General features: G+C 41.4%; 1 protein-coding gene, 1 long non-coding RNA gene and 1 other non-coding gene across 3 annotated transcripts in view; 2 read left to right on the forward strand and 1 right to left on the reverse strand.

The window, feature by feature from the left end:
• LOC141774345 (uncharacterized) overlaps nucleotides 1-22,500 on the forward strand; it is a 170,982-nt gene that overhangs the window by 47,226 nt on the left and 101,256 nt on the right. The window lies entirely within an intron of this gene.
• Nucleotides 14,368-14,461, reverse strand: trnai-uau (transfer RNA isoleucine (anticodon UAU)). The gene is made up of 2 exons: nucleotides 14,424-14,461; nucleotides 14,368-14,403 (listed from the first exon to the last, which is right to left on the reverse strand). It is a non-coding gene; the product is annotated as a tRNA-Ile (tRNA).
• On the forward strand, nucleotides 20,538-22,477 carry LOC141774339 (transmembrane protein 229B-like). The gene is made up of 2 exons (XM_074646926.1): nucleotides 20,538-20,666; nucleotides 21,860-22,477. The coding sequence occupies exons 1-2, from the start codon at nucleotides 20,615-20,617 to the stop codon at nucleotides 22,333-22,335; spliced, it is 528 nt and encodes a 175-aa protein (XP_074503027.1). The 5' UTR covers nucleotides 20,538-20,614; the 3' UTR covers nucleotides 22,336-22,477.

Genomic DNA, 22,500 nt, shown 5'->3' on the forward strand with positions numbered 1-22,500 from the left:
CAACAACGAACAGCGGCCTCCTGGGTGAAAGACCTTTTTTTGTTTGACCCATCCAATGAAAAAACGTACACCGAATCCACACCAGGCAGCTGCGTAGTGCAGCTCGCTGCAATGATTTCATTTTTCTGTGGCCGGGAGGTTTTCATATTCCTTGTAACATAGGTCAACATGTCACTGGAGTCACAGGATCTATTTACTGATTAGCTGTGGGTTCACTCTGTTCGCCCCTAAAAGTTAAACTTTTCCCAACTTTTAGTTTCGCCACACTTCACCGCAGAATCAAACGCCCGCTGAGCTCGGAAGCGGCCGCCGCAGCTTTTCATAGACATTGCATGGCAGCTCGCCGAAGGTCGCACTTTATCACCGTTATTAGCCTCAATGCACCACCCAATTTTACTTATACTCCTATCTGAGAAACTGCTCAACCAAGGCATAATGATTTGCAGTTATAAAGTAGAAGTCAATGGTACAATTACATCTTTTGAGTAGTTATGGTCCCAGTGACTAGCTTACTAACTGCTTGCTTATGATACTTTTTGCCCCCTTCGTCAACTTTATTGGATGAAATGTACAATCCTGAGAACAAAATGCCAGAGGACAGTAAATGGCACAATACTGAGAAAATTGAAAGAAGCTCAAAAGCTCTTGTGACTGAACAGCACCAGCATATTAATGTCTGGCTGGTGTGTAAGAGGTAAGCTTGCGAGCTACAGTAGTTCCCTAACTAGCCCTGCGAGTATTAACTACGTCACGAAGCTTCTAGAGACGAATGAGAATGTGCAGATGAATTTCTCTGTGCCATTTTCTGGTGTAACTGTGCCTTTTAGGTAACAGAAGACATCATTGCTAATCTTATGGGGTCCACTATGGCAATACTAACATTGTGTGTACGCACATTTGTGTGTGTGTTTCCAGGTGAAGGAGGGTGTATCACTGAAAGCGCCGGAGGTCCTGGACTCGGCTTTACTTCTGCTTTTCTGGGATTAGAGGGGATCCAATGCTGTCCAAACCTTATCCTAACCTACCGTCCGGGCCAAACCAACACACACACTCCAGATCAAGCTGTGGGACAATAGACCTGGCCGTCTGTTGGTTTAACAGGTCTGGATGCTTGCTAAAGGGGGATTGGGGAGGCCTGCTCTGATGTCCAAAGGCCCGGGAGGGTGAGTGAGGGAGGGAGGGAGGGAGGGAGTGAAGCATTGCCAAAGGGGGAATGTGTGTGTGTGTGACTGTGTGTACATGTGTACGCTGAAGTAGGGCAGGGTGGAGAGGGGTCACATAAGGCCGTGTATGTGAGTGTGTATGTTTGGGACGGTGGAATGTGAGGGAGCAGAGGGGGGACATGCAGCAAGGGACATCCCATTAATACCAGACCTAATCTCCACCCTGGGCACTGAGTATATACACACACTCACAGACCGACAGACAGCCAGACAGAAGGACGGGGGGGGGGGTGAAGTCCATGTTTTCATTCCAAACTGAAATGGAAAGGAAGAGGAAATGTTTTCATTCCTTTTGATATAAACCACACAGTCAAAAATGATGGAAAGAGATCTGAACACACAGACATCAGCATAACGTTTTACTCTATGTGAAAATATTGGTTCTCTGTATTATTTCACATCAAATAGGGCTGCAACTAACGATTATTTTCATTGTCGATTAATCTGTTGATTATTCTCTTGATTAATCGATTAGTTGTTTGGGCTTTAAAATGTCAGAAAATTGTGAAAAATGTCCCGTCAAGCTCAAGATGACGTCCTCAAATGTCTTGTTTTGTTCACAACTCAAAGATCAGTCAGTTTACTGTCATAGAGGAGTAAAGAAACCAGAAAATATTCACATTTAAGAAGCTGCAATCAAAGAGTTTTGAATTATTTTCCTTAAAAAAATACTCAAACGGATTAATCGATTATCAAAATAGTTGCTGATTAATTCAATGTTGACAACTAATTGATTAATCGTTGCAGCTCTAAAATCAAATGTCCTCCAAATCTCATTATAGTTCTCATTAAAAGGGCTAAATATGGGATTGGGAGCATTTCCAGTATATTGCCTCTCAACGGTTCTCAACATGGCTACTGCGAACCAGCGGCTCTCAGCCAAAGGTGCTAACAGTCATAACAGTGAAAACAACGGCGAGAGTGCTGACAGAGAGAGAGACATTACTCCTCTATATCTTTACATAGCAAAAAGTCGTTTAATGCTATATTAATGCTCTGGATATCGAATTTAGCACTTTTAAGTCCCATGCAGATTGCTTGAATTTATTGTGTTAAACAGGGAAATCTAAAATAAGCCCATGGTTTCCCCATTCCCCACTCCACTTTGGTCACCTTTAAATGCACTTCTTCTAATATGAGGCCAAAACAAGAGTGATAAAGTGCATCAAAGGTTTGTTCATATGTCTAACATTTGCATCGAGTTACTACGGCTTAACAAAGTTTTAAAGAAGGCTTATTTCCCATCAGCTATTTCCCAAAGTCAAACTCGTGTGGACGGTCAAATAAATTCCAGATTGCACCTTTAAACTCCGCTCAGTGAAAATGACTGCTTCGCCCGCACTGTGCTGTCAGGCTTCATAAATTTCCCCTGAAAGCATGTTCTTTGCATGCAGCCTAATGTGTTTAAGCCCCGAGTCTGGGCAACATGTGCCTACTTGTGCTGCAACCATGCACACACACACACACACACTGAGCTGTAACCCCCCCCCCCCCCACCCTCCTCCAGCTCAGCTTTACCTTATTAATATCGGCAGATTTACAGCTGATGTTGAGCCATAATTGGAGGTTTCACCAGGAGTGATAATGCAGCAGTGTCAGCCCTATGCTCTGTAATTAAACTGGAAATTATCGGCTGGTGTGTGTGTGTGTGTGTGTGTGTGTGTGTGTGTGTGTGTGTGTGTGTGTGTGTGTGTGTGTGTGAGAGGGTGTGTGTGAGAGAGTGTGTGAAGTGCGTTGGTCTTTTTTCATGCTTACGTATGTGTGAGAATGTGCGTGCCAGTCAGCGTGAATGGATCTTAGCGTGCGTGTGTGTGTGTGTGTGTGTGTGTGTGTGTGTGTGTGTGTGTGTGTGTGTGTGTGTGTGTGTGTGTGTGTGTGTGTGTGTGTATACAGTAGGAAATGACAGAGCTCCTGTGATGTGAAGTTTCATAGAAAAGTCTGCTGTAGCTCCAGCTCCTCCAAGCCGAGAATGGCAACAATAACAACCCCCTCGGCACTGGAAGGAGTGATGTCAGCCTCTACCCTCCCTTTACACACACACACACAAACAAGTGACACCCCCCCGATCGCTCAAATCAGACACTGGCGCAGCATACCAGCCTACCTTAGCCAGTCCTTACAAAACACACAGCTTCCTTTCCCTTTACTCTCCAACCCTTCCTCGCACCCTCCGCTGAATAGCCACATTCATAGCCGTCTGCGGCGACACATAAAACACTATTAATAAAACAGCAAGGGCCCGCTGAGTGACACCTGCCTGGCCCTGCCAATGTACACGTAAGCCCGCTCCAGCTACAAGTGTTATCATAGTCGGCCCTAAGGAAGGTGTCATAAAAATACGTTAGAGTTAAAAAATATAGGAAAAATAAAGATCCTAGTAATTTGTGTGTGGCTGGCTGGAGGGAAGGTGGTTGTACTGCAGCTTTGGGGCACGGCAGGATGGCAGAGCAACAAGTATAACAGTATCTACAGTACAGCCAGGTGTGAGTGCACGGACTGCAGGTTATAAACACCAAGCGTGCAGCGTCGGAGGTGATAGCCAGCCTGTATAAAGGACAGAGAAGAATGGTGCTGCATAGAGAGCCATCATATGGTTCCTAATTATAAGGGATGAACCGATCCAACTTTTTCAGTCCCGAGAGCAAAAAGCAAGCCTCTGGTCTAATGCCTGACTCTCAAATAATAACACAATTAAATAAAGGTCGCTAATAAAGACCTCAAAAAGGAGGTGGAATTACCTCTACTGAGTCATACTCACCAGTCTGTTGTTCCGAGTTTCTCCAACCAAAATATTTTCATTGACTATGTGAGTCTCTTCTGCTCTGCTGTTTTTCAACTGCTGTTAAGTTACTATAATAAAACTTAACACCACACATATTGGCATGGATGGAGGTCAGAGGTCAGATGGCGAGGTGGAGTCAGAAGACATGATTATTCAGTCTCAGCATCAGTACCGACTCTGATGGATGGAAAGTTCACTTTTTCTACTTTTTAAACAAACCTGCTCGAGATATTTTCACACACTGCACAACACTCTGACATCCATCAGCCCTCAGCTCTCATTGAAATACCCGGGATATTGTTGAGTTTTTTTCGACGGATCACAGACTCACGCACCCCGAGCGGCACTACACAGCACCTGTAAGTCCACTTGCCTCCCTGCCTGTAACCACAGGCGAACACAAGGGGGGCTGCAGAGTTTTCCCAGGCTCAGCCAAGGTGAATATAAAGGCCGCTCTGTTCGCTCTCTGCCTGCATCTCCTGCTCCATCTCTTTGAACTGGGCGGTCATGTCAGCAGCTCCCAGCCCCCAGCCACCATACCGCCCTTCATGTGCCAACGGGGAGCGATAGGCTGGGCGCCGACAGATCCACACAACACCCGGGACTAATGCACGCACACACACACACACTTGGTTGTGCCCTGTCTGCCTACATGAGACGCTGATACAGGCATGTGCAGAACACATAAGACAGAGAGAGGGGGGAGGAATATGGGCCATTGGCTGTATTTTTGCATTTAGCATGCATTCAGTTACACACAGGGGTTGAGCCAAAGGGCACCATTACAGTAATACCCCCCTTAAAACATCAAATATCCCGTCTCTACAACATCCCTGCGCCCAATTATTCCATAATCCTGGCTCAAACGTTGCACTAAATGAGAAACTTTGTAATGAAAAAAAGTTACACTGTGATGTTTAACACACAAACACACAAAAATACATGTAAACATCGGAGAAAAAACAGATTCATTCATAAAAACGTGTTAAAATATGCTCAGACACGCCAAGCGTCTTTGCCTAGACAAACACTCACCAGCAAATACACATGCACACATTCTCTCACACACAAACTAAATACACAAACACGCTAATCAGGCGTCCTTCCCTCCTTTTCCGGCCGCAATGACGCTAAGCTGGCCCAGCAGGTAGAGTACACAATCACACTGGCGCAGGATCAGACAGTCCACTTCCTCTATCAAAGGTCATCGCTCTGTTAGTTATACCATCCGCATCTGACTCATACTGTGATTGTTACGGAGCAAGCAAAAACAGACACAATGGACAAATTATAAATCATTGAGTCCATATTAAGTATTCGGATGGTTGATGAAACACACCTGGCTCACCCCAAAACGAATATTATGATGTTTGTCGTAGCAACAAACCAGCAAATACACAAGTCACGGCGACCACAAGGGAAGCGCATGTGTGTTTATGTAACAGATGTTGTAAAGAATAGTCAGAGACTTGTGTTTATCTGCACATGCAAACTGTTCAAGAGACCGAGAGACAACTGGGAACGCTAGACAAATGGGTGCTAACAACGTAAAAACTCTCCTCTCTCTTTCTGTGATGAGTTCAGGTCAGTCCAGCCAAGAATGCAGCCTGGCTCAGACTCTCAGGAAGGACCCTTTAAGGGATCCTGGCCCTCCATCAGGTCACACACTCTTCCTCTTCCAGAGGGCTCTGCGCACACATAAATCAAACACTCCCAGTGCTCCCCCCATTATTTGTGACATCTATCTGGATGGGCAGGCGCGTTTGTAGAGGATGTGGTCGTTCACTGGGCCCCGCCAGGCCTGAATCCCGGGCCAGGGGAGAGGGGCGGAGGCTGGGATACAAACTAAATCTCTGGCTGGGATGATAATACTCCCCGTGCTGTTTTTTTTCCTTTGACAAATGAAAGCCTCAGCTTGGGAAGATATAGGAAGCTGCAGCAATGAAGGAGTCCAACTTTCCTGGAAGTTATGGGACGCTGCAATAGTTTGTTTTAAAGTTTTAAGTACAAGTTTCCTGGATATAAAACAAGGGAATGAGCACATTCGTGTGCACCTATACGCTCACACAAGCACTGATTCATACAACATGTTGCGTATCTGACCCAAGAGTCCGTAAATGAAGAGTGAAGCGCTGCAAATCCTTTAAATCCACTGTAATTTCCAGGAAGAGAGTGCGTGTGTGTACTGTATGTGTGTGTGATTGGAGTTGGCAAAAGGAGCCAGGCTGTTGGAGGGATGTTTAATTAGGTTAAGGAGGTGCAGCGGGGAAGACAGCCAACTGGCCTTACACACCCTTGTCCTTGACACACACACACACACGCACACACACACACACACACACACACTTGTAGACACTCCACTTCTTAAGTGCATCTGGCTCCTCGGACTCAGCACAGAGTTCGGTACACATAAAACTTGGAAAACTGTACAAGTTTCTAGCTGCCACCTGCTGCTGTGCTCACTTTTCATTACTCCTGAGAGAGAACGCACAGCACACATTACAGTAACCAGCAACCTTTCATTTCTTTTTAGTGTCTGTGGAACTTGACAAAGCAAACCAATATGGAAAAGACTGTTGGCTAGGCTTGCCGCGGTAGTCGGTGTTACCGATGTTATACGGTGGTCGGGCAGACACCGATTACATTACTTGCCGTCGTTTAGCTTTTATTTATAAAAATAAAACCCGCTTAGTACGCTACAAACTGAAAGTGAAAGTTTCTGCTCGGTACAAAGTCTCAGTACAGAGTCGCAGGAGTCAGAGTTCACACACACGGGATGAGAGAGAGTTGACAGACAAGACGATGGCGGAGGATTTGGCAATATTTCAGATTTAAACCCAATGCTATAAGGGAACCACAACGTAAATGAGGCAATTGCTGAGCGTCCACAACCAGTGTGCGGTGGAAACCCGCAGCCCTGCAGCGAAAGCTCAACCAGAGAGGCCAGACACACAGCCATCCAACAAGTAAGCGCTCTACAGATATTGACCGTCATCTTTTGATGAGGGCTCCAACAAAACAGTTGAACATGCCTGAACTCTTGCCACAACGCAAAGAAACATCATCTGGCAGCATACTGTGACGGCCAATCTGATTTGTGCAAATGCACTATCCAGGTACTTTGTTTTGAACTACTGCACTGTTCACCTAACAATCATCCCAGCGGAGGATAAAATCCACGTCACTGTGATATCTTTCCAGAGTTAAAAACTACTGTCTCATAGTATCATAAACCACTGTAGACGTTTGGCGTCTGATAAGCTTTAAAATGATGGATATGTTGTTCAAACTGCACTTCTTAGACCGCCAGGGACATAAGGGTATGTTTTTGATTGTTTCTTGGTTTCTTTGTCAGGACTTGCTAACTACTGTTTCTCTAACCTTTACACTACAAATATGCAGCATAAAGTGAACCATCTTGTATCAACCACAGTCATATTGGCTGATCTAGCATGAGATCATGAGAGCTGGTCCGGGATGGTTCCCAAAGAAAAGCTGTGTTCTGCTCTTCATCAGAGGTTGGGAACACCCACACAATGCTATCCTGACCACTTACATCCAAGATAATAATGATGATCAAGTGTGAGAGATGTTCACAGGTTAGAAAGTGGAGGTTAAAAGAAAGTAAATGGCACATCTGGGAATTTTGCACCAGATGACCCCATAACACACACATCTCCCCTTCTGACAAGCCACACCTTTGACCTCAAAGTTTGCTGATGTGCGTCCAGGCAAAATTACATCACTTCCTTTTGGCAACTTGACAGGCGCTTCATCAGTGAAGTCGCTCGAGGCTTCAGCAAGCAGTGGAAGGGGGGAAAAAAACAAAAACAATAATGATAATAATTATACCTTCACACGTAATGAGCAGAGCCTACGGGCCGCAATACATAACAGCTGGGCCTGGGAGCTGTCAGACAGTTAGATAGTGAGTGAACACTCAGTGCTAACCAAAGGCAGATGTGAATTATAGCTTGTGACACATAGCTGCGTGGTTAGTAACGGGTCGGGGGCGGACTTGGATCTAAAGATCTTAATATACTGTTGCAGGACGCCTTTCAAAACACTGAAATGACGCATTACAGCTTGAGATTGTGGGTCAACCTCTCAACCGTCATTGTAATATCTTTGTTTTTTGCTAAGTTGTGAGGGAATTTCGATTCATGTATATCCTCCCACGAAACTTTTGACACAACATGCTCTTGAGGGAAGCAATTAACCTATAATTGGTAGTCTTAAGCAGAAGTTATACCTTCTGCTTCTGCAAGTACATGAGGTCCGCGTGACGTAAGTTTCGTCATTAGAGGTTGTATGCGTAGGCTCTGTGCGGACGTCCGCGTACCGGCAATTTGTTGTGACCGCGCAGCCACTACGCTATAAGTGGTAGCGTAGCGATCCACTGCACGTGTGGAGCACGTTCTCCGAGTGGACTATTACGCGTCCGTGGTGTCCACAGCTGTCCGTGTACGCATCCGTTCGGGGGTATAAACGAGGCTTCAAAGGTACAGTGTGTAGGCATTTGGTGGCATCTAGTGGTGTTGTTGCAGATTACAACCAACTGAGTACCCCTCCACTCACACCTCCCTTTCCAAGCCTGTGGTAACGTGAGCCACCAAGTGCAAAATCGTGGTAACACCGTTCACCTCGCTCAGAGACCATCCTTACCATAATAACACTACTTTAGGAACAACAGAAGTCAGACGGCGGTTGGCAGGACCATGGGTTCGCACTCTGCGGCTCACGTTACCGCAGTTTCACAAGCGTGTCGGAGAACTACGGTGGCCTTCAGGTAACAAAAAAATGTGAAAGGCTCTCTCTAGAGCCAGAGTTTAGTTTGTCTGTTCTGGGCTACTGTAGAAACATGGCTGAGCAACATGACGGACTCCGTAACAAGGACCCGCTCCCTATGTAGATATGAATGACTCATTCTAAGCTAACGAAAACACAATGTTTCAGGTGATTATACACTAATGAAAACATAGTTATGAATATTATATTCCATTTCTGCTAATAGATCCCCCAAAATGTTACACACTGGCCCCCTTAATAGGAAAATAAAGGCTTCATTATAACCACTGGTGGTTTACATTCATGACAAATGCATTCATCATTTATCCAGTAAAAGCATTGGTGGTAGATGTGATACTTTAAGCGTGAATGATTTACAGTCTTTTGCAGTAGTGTGTGTGCATGCATGTGTGTGTGTGTGTGTGTGTGTGTGCATGAACATAACTGGATAATGAGCGGTTGATTGGTGCTGCAGGCCAGATTAGGGCAGACATATGATGAGAACAGTCCTTGCCACAACAGCTACAGACTTGCAGTTACGGTGCCTTCAAGTTCTGTTTATTCTCAGGTCTCTCCTTCGTCACACACTCACACACATAGATTGGGTGTTTCTTTCTCATCATCAGCACACGCTCCCACTCTTCCTTCCCCATTGTCCCATCACAATTTCTCTCTTATATTTACACTATCACTCATACTCACACACACACACACACAATGCTGTATATTAAAACAAATCAAAGCTATTGTACAGCTTAAGAATGTGTGGAATGTGTTGGTTGATATGAACCTTACTTTATAAACAATAATAACCCCTGATATAATAAATCTGCACAGGTTGTTCTGACATAACTGAGACAATATCTTAAACAAAAGTTGTATATCAATAGACTGCTGTTGGTACACAATGAACTGTCCCGTTACATTGTACATGAGCAAACAATGTCATCAAGATATCGTTTGGATTTGAGATAAAACATGATTTGGAAAAATTCATACCACGCGAAGGAAACAGCATACACTAAATTGAGTCAAGGCTCCATGATAACACTTTAGCATGTGCTATGTTGTGATACAGTTGACTCCATTCACTTTAACATACACTGTTTTGAAGGACAGTAGGCTCCATGCTAACACTTCAGCATATGCTTTGAGAGATAGCTGACATTTTGAAAACACCACACTGACAGACAATAGACTCCATGTGAACACTGTGGCATATGTTATAAAGTCCCCAAAACACCAAACCGACCTCAAAGAACTGGCGGTGAAGAAAGCCGACTGTTGCGTCGCCTCACGTCGCCTGTGTCTTGGCCAAAAAGTTGCACTTGAACACACCACAAAGACTACAGCAAACCGCCAACTAGCACGTACGTCCTGCGCCTGGGTGAGAGAAATTAACTCTCCACACCAGCAGGCAGCGGTAGTCTGTATTTGTCATTCAAAAAGGGAAACAGAAAAACCGAGGACTGCGGATATACAAGCCGTTGTTATGATACGTACATGAAACAAAGAGGCGTTTGACCACTATTTTCACACCGCTCTCACTCACCACTTAGGTTCATTCGTTTGATTGCTTTCCTCACTTCCGTTTCTCTTCTCGTGCACTGATTCGTTTAAGCTGAACAGCCAATCAGAGTGATTTCTCTCACCGACGGGCTCTGCCGCGGGTTCAACATGCTGAATCTGCCAAAAAGCTGCAGGTGCAGGACATAGCCGACGTCGGCCTGGCGTGTCAGGGCCTTAGGAGACAGTAGGATCCATGCTAACATTTTAACATCCACGAGACAGTAGGCCCCAATTGCTAAAATGTTTGCATTTTCTAAGTCACAGTAGGCTCAGTGCTAATACTTCTGTTTACTAACTGAGAGGTTTAATATAAAATTACTTCGAATTTAGCGTTAGCACTCTGTTTTTCCTAATTTTTTCCACATCACAATTCCTCTCATCTAATCACATCTAATGCTGTCATGGCTGATATAGTTCATGCTTCACTCAGCATTTTACTGTGACTGCACTTTCAGATTTATTCTAAAATGAAGGCCAATAAATACAGTACATCTTGTGAGCACGCTGGGAGCCAAGTGATGTGACGAGGGAGGAATCTGCTATGGGAGGAGGAGGAGGTGGAGGAGGAGGGGGAGAAAAGACAACATTGACAGAATGAAAAGACTCCTGCAAATGTTTGGACAAACAACAAGTATGGTACGGCGATGATAGGGACAGTAATAACAAAGTGTGTTTGTTAGATCAGATGAGACATAGTAGTATCTCGAGTGGGAGCTTTTCATATTAAGTAAACTATAAATACTCCTTACTTCAGTGGGTATTGGAGTACTCTTTGCACCCAAACCAACATTCACACGCACAAATGTCTACTTTTTTTGCAAAAGGGTGATCTCATGCACATTGCAGCTGGCCTCAAGTGATCATTATGGAGCAAGTTCAAGTCTCCAAGCAGACCATGTTTTCTACATTAGCCCTGTTCTTGAGCTTATGACAGTCAATGACATGCATCTGACGCATCCACCTTGGCGTTGAGACTGTGTGTGTGTGTTATGAATTGAGGTTTGCATCAAATGATATCCATCTTTCCATTCATGCATAAATAATACCATTCATATCCCCACAACTCCCCTCCTCCGTCGCTCCAAAGTATTTCAATGGGCAGCACGGCAAGATGAAAAATAACTTCTGCATATTTAACTTTTATATATGCGGGAGCAACCAGATGCTCCAAAAGGCACATTTTCATATGCACACATAAAAGAAATCACTCAGACATCCATATGTGCAGGTCTTGCGGCAGTTCCCGCTAGATAATGAAGTCGGCTTGTGTAAAAATGTAACTGCATGTGTAAGAGATGAGAGCACACACACACACTGAATACATAGAGAGCAAAAATGGGAAGAGCAAAAGCCGGACCAACTGTTTTCATTCAAACAGCAGACACAACCAGTCATATTCAAGCAGCCACATCTGCCTCAGGAAATAAAAAAAAAAGACCAGCACGTCCAAACTGTGGACAACAACGACCCCTAGTGGTGGAACAGCAAAATAATGTGTCAAGTCACTGATTTATTGAACATTATTTTCTCTCACACTGACTCATGATCTAATCATTATCATGAGAATGGTTTAAACCAAGTTATGTAAGATGAATTTGACCTTGTGCTATAGTTTTTAAACTGAAAAATAAATTGAGTCTCCTGGAAACAGTTTGAAGACCGAAAAGAAGCAGACATGAAAACATACAAATACCTGGATTTGAATATCTATGACTTGAAGAATTATGTTCTTCAAATATTATTTTTGGGCATCATGCAAGATGTGAAATCTCCACAAATTGAATATCCATTTTAAACTATTTGTAACTGATTGTTATACGATGTCAATATGAAATCAGCATAAAACCTATATTGTAAGTACATGAGTGACGTGTCTTTTCACCACACTTTCAAAGACTGGATCTTTGTAGGTGGAGAGATACTGCCCCCTGTTTTCAGTAAAGCTGAAATACATCTAAGAGTTTGTTTAAGAATACTATGAGTCGCATCTTACATGCCATGTTACTACTGTACATGTTTTTGTTTTCAGGTTTGTTACAAAACATAAATATAAATGACATATAATATGCTTTTTTTTATGTGGATTTCAAATATGAAAATAATAAATAATAATATATTCCATATTCCATAAGATGAATTTGACCTTATTCTATAGTTTTTTTAACTGAATAAATTGGCACCAGGTTAAAATTTAGTCTCCTGGAAACAGTTTGAAGCCAGAAAAAAAACAGCATGGAGTGACTGAACTTCGACTATGTCAAATTTACAATACAAAGATCTTGATTTGAATTTCTATAACTCGCTGTCTTCTTCAAAGATTATTTTTGGGCACGTTATGAGTTTTGATATCCATCTTTAATTATTTATGAATGGATATCACATCACACATTATGCAAGATGTGGGATTTAATATCCATTTATCTATTTGTAAATTATTATAATATGATTAAATATGAAATCAGCATTGTAGTGGCCATTTGTTGGAAAAATCAAAATCAAACTTAAATCAACGGGCCACTGACGCACCATGGGTATGTGGATTCCATTGTCCAAAGAGTCCATTGTCCGTGCAAAATGTATATGTTTCTGATGATTTATTTTTTCCAAAAGGCAGGCAAGCAAACGAAGCACAAAGGAAACATGGATGTTGCTGCCTCTCTTGTTCTGTTAAAAAAAAGCATAAGCCCACCCAGGTGCATGCTGGTCCTACCTGCCTACATATAACCACAGTGTTACCCAATTCATAACCATAAGAAAACAAAATACTAATTATGCAAATAAATAAATATAGGCTACTTAACAAGAAAATAGGCAAAATAAAACACTATCAAAAGTCTAAATATAGTAAACATCTAGAATAATAAATCAAACAATATTACTTATTATTAGTAAAACAACAAATAAATAGCTCCTACAAGCATATAACCTATACTGTAAGTACATGAGTGACATGTCTTTTCACCAAACTTTCAAACACTGGATCTTTGCAGCGATGGAGAGATACTGCCCCCTGTTTTCAGTACAGCTGAAATACATCTAAGAGTTTTTACTGTAAAGAATACTATGAGCCATATCTTACATTACTAATATACAATGTTTTTGTTGTCAGGTTTGTCACAAAATATTAATGCAAATTACATATAATATGGCTTTTTTGGTAAAGAAAAAAACAAAAAAGTGGGTTTTAAATATGAAAATATTGACGAATATCATATTGTGATATAAAATACCACATCGTAGAACTACATTTGGACAATCAGCTTTCTCCATAAAGAGCTGTCAACTCTGGACCACATTACCAACTGAAATCAAATTAATTCCAGATATAAAGTCATTTACAACAAAGGTTAAGTGATGGCTAAAAGCTAAACAGAGCTGTATCCATTTTTAGCTAATTTTACTGTATATTACCAAGGTGTATTGGTGTATGTGTATTAGCGTATTGTTGTATGTGTATTTTATTGTGTTTCCATATTGCATATCTGAAGCACATCAGTTTCATGCCCTGTATTCAGGGTCTGAAATTAACCTTTTTCTTCACCTGCCACTGTAGCAGGTCACTGAACATTTCTACCGGCCACTCAGTTTTTTTGTCTGTCACTTCTGAAAAAAATCTAGGTAGAACTCTTTAAAATTGTAAACATTGAGTCAGTGGTACCAGACCGTAGAATTTTGGAATATATCATGTACCCTTAATCCATAACTACATTTAATTTAGGCTTTAGAATTGCTTTTAAAATATTTATATAATATTTCTTCATATAAGGAAAACCTGTCTGCCATGGTGGCAGGTGACCTGAAATTTGTACCTACCACAGCCAACCCTGTATTTGGCAGGTGGCAGGTGCTAATTTCATTCCCTGCCTGTACTGGATCTATGTTAAATTGCATCGTCCCTATCAACCTATTACTTTATATGACACTCCACAACAACTCCGTTCTGAGTAGGATTTTTAGTATTTGTGATATACAATGCAGTAAAACACATTGAGTATTTCAAAAGACTGCTCCAGGTGAGGCTCGAACTCACAACCTCGGCATTGCTCTACAATGTACTGTCATATAAGTACCGCGCGCTAACCGATTGCGCCACTGGAGCTCACTGTACCCACACCGCAGTACTGTTTTTAAACATACACATGCATAATGTTTGTCTTGTCTACTTTTTAACGCTGTTGCACTAATTATACACAAACGTTTATATGTTTACGTTAATATCAAGGTGCGACAACACGACAGCCAGAGTGAATAGGAGTGAAATGATTGCTGGTTTGTCACACGGAAACATGTCAGCACTCAGCAGGGTAACCGAGCAGAAACATGCTGCTAGTAATAACACGAGCAATGCCATAATATAACTACATTTCAACTTATGGCGAGATAATATATATATGTGAGCAGTTTGCATGTCCTCCGAGCGTCTCTCCTCCGTGCACCAAGGTACTTTCCGCTGATTGTGGAGCTAAGCTTGAACTAGAAAGGATGTGACGTCATAATAAGAAACTGCGAGACGAGGAAACAGTCTTGATATTTTCAAAGTAAAACATGTCTTGCAGGATAAAAAAGTGAATCTGTTTTTAAAGCATGTTTACACATCTTCTATTTGTAACGTTACCTTTTTTTAACTTTTTATCTTTCAAAATAAACCTGCTAAAAGATCCATCTGTCACCTGTGCTCTCTGTTATAAAGTAACAAACACAGCCCTGGTTCATTACATTATCAAGCAATTAGCAAACTAAATGAAATATAATATTTTATTATGTTTGGACAAACTGTTACATTATACAACAGATGCCACATGTCCAGCTGAAAAACTTTAATAGGTTTACTATATGAAGCCAATCTTTGCTGGGATGGTGCAGTGAGTGAAATATACATTTCAGTCTTCAGAAGTGTCTAATCCTTTTGTAAATGTAACCTATATTATCATATTAGATAACACAATGTATCCCAACAACATGCATCATTCTGTGACATTTTATGTTTTTGCTCAAATTGATGATGTCACTATCATCTCCTCTCTCTGTAATCCTCCAGAGGTGTAACCCCCTCTTCCCATTTCTAACACCTGAGCTAATTGGTATGCATTGCTCCCAGGTCTGACCCAGGCAGTATCTGAATTGTCCTGACCAGGGTTCAACCTGGGTTGACTGGCTTGGTTTGAATTGACAAAAGGAGGGTTGGACCAGTGTAGGTTAACCCTGGTCCAACCCTGGTCATTGGTATGAAAGTGGTAAAAGACACATCAGACATCCGCTGAGAGTTTTCACTATCATACTACAGCACAAATGTTGAAAGCATATATATAAAACAATAGATGCCTTCAGTCATAACTCGTGGAATAACCTTCCTCTGGGTATTGTTTACAATCGCCACCAATGGGCAGCAACTGGTTGTCAGCTGTGTAGACCAGGGGTTCTCAACCTTTTGTAACTTGAGGCCCACGTCTGTATTTTTAAAATAATTCCGAGGACCACCTTCCCAAATAAATGACAAACCAGGCTATAAATATGTGTTATGCCACTGTCAGGTGTAATGACCTACATAAATACTCAGCTTACCCTCACCCATCACTGCCTGCCATTATGAATCCAAACTATTAAGGATCATAATTCCTCACCACACGCTTTGACAAAAATTGCCATGCCAGTTTTTCCTTGACAAAATTTAGCATAACTTTGAAATGTTATTTATCCTCCTTCCCGAAAAGCTAGCATGGTGTGGTTGGGACCAATGGATTCCTTAGGATTTTTAGTTTCATATCATTCCAGTATCCTTCCTATAGCTTTAAAACCCGCCTGCTACAACCTCTGAAAAACAGAATAGCGGCCCTGGATTTTAAAGAGGTTAATCAAACCATTTGTCAGTACCTCTGCAGCCCACTAGGTGGTGCTCTCAGGCCCACCAGTGGGCCCCGGCCCATGGGTTGAGAATAGCTGGTGTAGCACATAACTGCTTTACCAACAGGACCAAAGGGGAGGCTGACATCACTTTCCACAGTCAGTATAGAGTAGATGAGAGATTTTTTTTTTTTTTACATATGGGTCAACTAAAATTACCAAAAAGTACCCTTGGCCTTGTCCTTCTCGCTGTAAACAATGCTGGCTTTTCCGGGGTATTAAGTTGTTCTTGTGTCGCCCAATGTAACATCCATGCAAAGAGTATAAAAGCAATTTATTAGTTATATATTTTATTGTTCAACGGAGGCCATGTCGGTAGAATATGACAATAGAATAGAAATAATTTTGTTTTACTTTTGTACGGCACTTTTTAGGTGGACGTTTTATTGGTCCAAAATGGCAGAAGAGTAGCCTTGCTGCTGGGCGCTGATGGCTTTTCCGGGGCATTAAAGCTCAAGTGGGCAATATTGGAGCAAATATGATTAAAAAAAGTTATTTTTATAAAACAGTCGCTATATTGTGACAGTAGTACATGAAACAGGTAACCTGAAAAAAATCATGTGTCTCTGTGTCCCCCGGTGTTCCTAACGGCATCTGCAAGATTTCACAGACCGGAGGAAAACAAGCAGTAAGAGCTGATCTGAGGTCTGCTGTCCAGCTGGCGTCTATGAGAGCCGGCTGTCAATCATGAACTCCGACCAAACGGTCAAACTAGGCCGCGCTGATCAAATATGAATAAATATTATGTTACATTAATGCCTATTTCTCTCCTCAAATGTTTTCAGAATCATCTTGTAGTGCACGGTTTAGCTGTAAAATGAGAAGTTTGTGACGCCGCCTTTTTTAAAGCCTGAAAACAGAGCCATGATGAGTAGCAGAAGTCTAGTTATCTCTTGAATTACAATATGCTGAAAGGTTATTATGGCATTTTAAGAATATACTGCGTACTGCCACTTTAAGTTGTTCTTGTGTCTAACAAAGATTGAGATATTATTCACTTTTAACAATTCCAGTTTTTTGGCAGATGAAATTTACATAATTAATTTAATTATTGTGTAATTTAATAATTAACCTTAGCAAAATATTAAGCCAAACAGTTAGTTAGCCAAACAGACAGCTACGTTATAACCAGCAAACATTGTTTTAATGTTTGCTAACTTGGCTCAAATGTAAGGTTATAACAAAGTCTTTAATATTACCATAAGTTTTGACCGCTAAGCAGCTGTTTCCATGACAACCCAGTGTAAAGTAAACATGGGCAACACATGTTAGACAAGGAGAAGAGCTAATTAGTTAGCTAACCCCAAAATTGAATCCTGTAATAAAGTCATTATATATTACTTACTAACTATCACTTGTTGTTAGTTTACCTCGTTATGTTCCGTTCTGTAAAGAGAACAAAACTAATCCATGTCTTCATCAGGTAAAGTAAGCCAGTCTGTGAAAGAAGATTTGTGCTTCAACAGTTCAGGTCTCAGAGACTCTCTTCATTATCATCGTAACGTTAATGTCCGTAACGTTACCTTGAGATGAAGATTATATTAGATAATAGGGCTGTCAACCGATTAAAATATTTCATCGTGATTAATTGCAAATTAATTGAATGTGATTATCATAAAGTGGGCATGTCTGTAAAGGGGAGACTCGTGGGTACCCATAGAACCCATTTTCATTCACATATCTTGAGGTTAGAGGTCAAGGGACCCCTTTGAAAATGGCCATGCCAGTTTTTCCTCGCCAAAATTTAGCGTATTTATTATTATGTAGTAAGTTTGGAGCGTTATTTAGCCTCCTTTGCGACACGCTAGTATGACACGGCTGATACCAATGGATTCCTTAGGTTTCGTAGTTTCACATGATGCCAGTATCTTCACACCAGCTTTAAAACTGATCGCATTACAACCATGGAAAGATCAATTGCGTTAATGCGATAAAGAAATTAGCGGCATTAAAACAAATTTGCATTAAGGTGTTATTCTTGCAGTAACTTTGGCAGCCCTAATCTATAACTGACATCATTTTCAAAAATATGGTTCAGTCTGATTATCAGTTTACTAAACACAACCCGGATTGCAAATGACTGTCTCATCACCTCTCATCTCATCTCTTCTCATCTCATCTCTTCTCATCGCATCTCATTTCTTCTCTTCTTCTCTCATGTCAATTCATTTCAACCTAATTTAGGTCCGTTCAATTTACCATGCCAGACCAACTCAACATTGCTTACAAGTGACTTGAAGAGAGCAACAAGTGAAGGCTCTCTGTGCTCTCTAAGGGCGAGAACGCTAATTTCCCTAACCAAATTTTCTTTGGTGACAATGCAACACACACAGAGAGTCGGCTCACCACTGTGTGAAGAGTCCGACCTTTGTAAGCCTGATAACTTTATGGTCGTTGACCATGCAGCGGTGCAGCCCCCCTTCCCAGCCCTAAAAGGTGTGTTTGCTAGAATCACTGGACTCTGATCTAAAGGTCCGCCATTCATCGAACTGTTTTATTAGAGTACACACAAAACAAACACACAGGACGCAGCGGTGGCACCATGTTAGGACTGGCATCTGCGCTCAGGGACACTTTATGGTTGTATTGTATTGCTGGTAGTGCATGTGTTTATATGTGTGTAGTCTTGCTGTTAGTGCTTAGTGAGTTCATTCTAGTTACTCATTTTTATAATTGCAGATGAATGACTAATAATAATCTTTATAAGGTATCATAAATCTCTTTACTGCGCATTCAGCTGTTCAACTGCCTACAGTAAATAACTGAAATGAACAGACACTATTTACAGAGGCTAACAATCAATCTGAAGCACATTTATAATATTATTATATAATAATTATTGTTAAATATGGATCAAATATTGCATTTATTTTATCTTCTCATTAAATCACGCAAACCTGACATGAATTATGAACAAATGCATTGAAATGTAGGCTCTACCTGCACAAAGATGCGTATCTCAACATGCAAACCTACAGTAAATTTGCAGCTTGAACATATCACTCACTTGTGTTATTTGTAAATTCATAAATAACCATTTTGAATCAGTTTAGTCTAGAATTTTAGAGTTTTAATGATCAAAAGAAATTTGAAAGCCAGAAAATATTACAATTTCCACAGGACAAACAAATATAGGATCCAAGGTCAATCTGAAATATTATATATAAATTAAGGCTGTCAAAGTTAACGCGATAATAATTTGAGTGAAGATACCGGCATCATATGAAACTAAACAACTTAAGGAATCCATTGGTACCAACCATGTCATACTAGCTTGTCGGGAAGGAGGGTAAATAACGCTCCAAACTTACGCTAAATTTTGGCGGGGAAAAACTGTCATGGCCATTTTTAAAGGGGTCCTTTGACCTCTGACCTCAAGATGTGTGAATGAAAATGGGTTCTATGGGTACCCACGAGTCTCCCCTTTACAGACATGCCCACTTTATGATAATCACATGCAGTTTGGGGCAATTTATAGTCAAGTCAGCACACTGACACACTGACAGCTGTTGTTGCCTGTTGGGCTGCAGTTTGCCATGTTATGATTTGAGCATATTTTTTATGCTAAATGCAGTACCTGTGAGGGTTTCTGGACACTATTTGTCATTGTTTTGTGTTGTTAATTGATCTACAATAATACATATATACATACATTTGCATAAAGCATTATATTTGCAAACTCCCATGTTTCTAAGAGTATTAAATACTTGACAAATCTCCCTTTAAGAGACATTTTGAACAGATAAATGTGCGATTAACTATTGACAATCATGCAATTCAATATTTTAATACATTGACAGCCCTAATACAAATAAATTATTAAAGTGGTACAAATATTATTTTAACTGAAATATGGCCATCCAAAATATATCACAACCACTGTTAGGTTGGGAACCAACATTTTAAAATTATTGTTGTAAAATAATTTTGAAAAATTAAAGAAAATGTGGATACAAAAAATGACAGTTTAACAGTCAGTTCTGTATGTCTATTGTGGGCTGCTTCCCTGACACACCCATCTACTGTGGTTCACTGATAACCTCCAAGTTTGCCCTCCGAAAACACACATCGACACATTTGCGCACTACTGAATGCTATTGTATGCCACTGTGAGATCAATACTGCACACAGACATTAGTTCTTCAGGTGGTGCAGGTTTGCTTCCTTGGTCTCTACCCAGGTTCATGACCTCAGCCTGTGACAGAGGCATCTCTCTGATAACACGGAGCCGCTTAATGTTTAGCTCAAGATCCACACACACACACACACACACACACACACACACACAGAGAGAGACATATAGGGAAGCAGAGGGATTACCACACCACAGAGACCCATATGCTGACCAGGGATGGAGGCGAGAACGCTAAATGCGAGGAGAACGCAAGGTAGTAATGACCAAGGTGAGAATTATTACTATTTATGGTGTTTAGTAACTGTAGAAGGCCACACTTTGAGGCATTATAAGGCATTTGTTGTCATTGTTTCCTCATCTCAGTTGAGGTCTGCCAAGTGATGGAGTTGGATTCAATGCTATTGTGAGACCATTGCTGACTTTATTCTGATGAGAAATAATTTAATGAGAAGGACGATCACCAAGTTCATTTGGTAAATGGCACTTTGTTGTAGTGAAAAGTGAAAACCGGTTGAAGATTCTCCAAGCCTTTAATTTGCTAAACTGGGCTATTAGCCTGTTAATCCAGATTAGAGCCTGTATGTACACTATGCTGTGTGTGTCCTGTAGCGGAGGGACAACTCAGTACTGTATACACATTGGAGGTATTATAATGTGGGGAAGAAAATATAGAATAAAAGATGAGTTCTTCCGAGAAATAATATTAGCTGTCAATATCCTTTTTTTTTAAAGATCTTGTTAAAAAAAGCAAAATGCTAGATTCACAGGGAACACTGTTTTTCTCTATAAAGAGAGTGGTTTAATAGCTATGATTCCACCCATTAAAAAGCAATGAAAAGAAAAATTAAAGAGTAATTGTTTAGACTGGAGAATTTCACGATTAACAGTGTCAATAGTACAACTCTCAATAAGCATAGGTAACTTTAGGGGTAACTTTTCTATAACATAATACATCTCATTAATGCAAATTGTTGCAGTTATTGATCTACTTAATTCCTGGTTTTCTTACTTGTACGCCGATTTTGATCGCCATGCTTCACATTCATATGTCAAAAACAGAAGTGAAAGGAACAACTCATGATCCCTATGTAAACAAACCTGTGGTCCCACCGTTAAAATTCAAAGCACAGGATGGCAAGCTGCTATCACTCCCAAAAGAACTGACAGGTTTTGTTTAATACAGGCACTAACAAAAGGCAACAACTGCTGTAAACACAACCGTAAAATAGAGCTATGATTTGATTATGATCAGCTGAGAAACAAACATCTTTTTTTCATTGTATAACTTTTCAATAACATGTGTAACTATGTCAGATTAATATGGTCAAAAATGTACTGACTGGGCAACACCTGTCACTGAGACAGTTGTGCATTTCCTGTAGTAGTCTGTGTGTTTTAACTTAAAGGAGAAGTTCAACATTTTAGGAAATAATGACAGTAATGACAGTTTCTTTGTGACAGGGACTGTAGTTGAAGATGAAGCCCCAGCAGCACCTCACGGGAGCGGTCCTCTCTCTGCTGCAGCTCGTCTCTACGTGTACGCACTGCACGGCTGCCTCTGTGAGGTGGCCTTCACCGCTGTGTGGGACTGGTGCAGCACCCAGGACAGGAGGCTGGAAGGTCACAGCAGCCTGTGGGCGCTGCCTATGTACGCCACCGCCATCTACCTCATGGAGATCCTGGGAGCCCGGCTGATGGCTGAGCGTCTCCCGCTGCCGGTGCGTCTGACGGCCTACACCGCGTTCATCTACCTCTGGGAGTTCAGCTGGGGGGCGGGGCTGAGGCTGCTGGGGGCCTGTCCCTGGGACTACTCAGGATATAGGTACAACCTGGGAGGACTGGTGACTCTGGAGTATGCGCTGCCCTGGACTGTGGCAGCTTTTATAGCTGAGCAGCATGTGATCAGGAACACTTTGAGGATCAGACTGCACAACTGAACTGAATCTGGAAAACTGTGCTTCCAAATGCAACGACAAAGAATATATGGACATTGTTTTAGGAACAACACCATGTTATTGTGAGTGTTTGACATTTTGATGTTAAAGGGATAGTTCATGTGTTTTGAAGTGGGGTTGTATGAGGTACTTCTCCATAGTCAGTGT

The sequence above is a fragment of the Sebastes fasciatus genome, chromosome 9 (assembly GCF_043250625.1).
Source record: "Sebastes fasciatus isolate fSebFas1 chromosome 9, fSebFas1.pri, whole genome shotgun sequence".
NCBI classification, from domain to species: Eukaryota; Metazoa; Chordata; class Actinopteri; order Perciformes; family Sebastidae; genus Sebastes; species Sebastes fasciatus.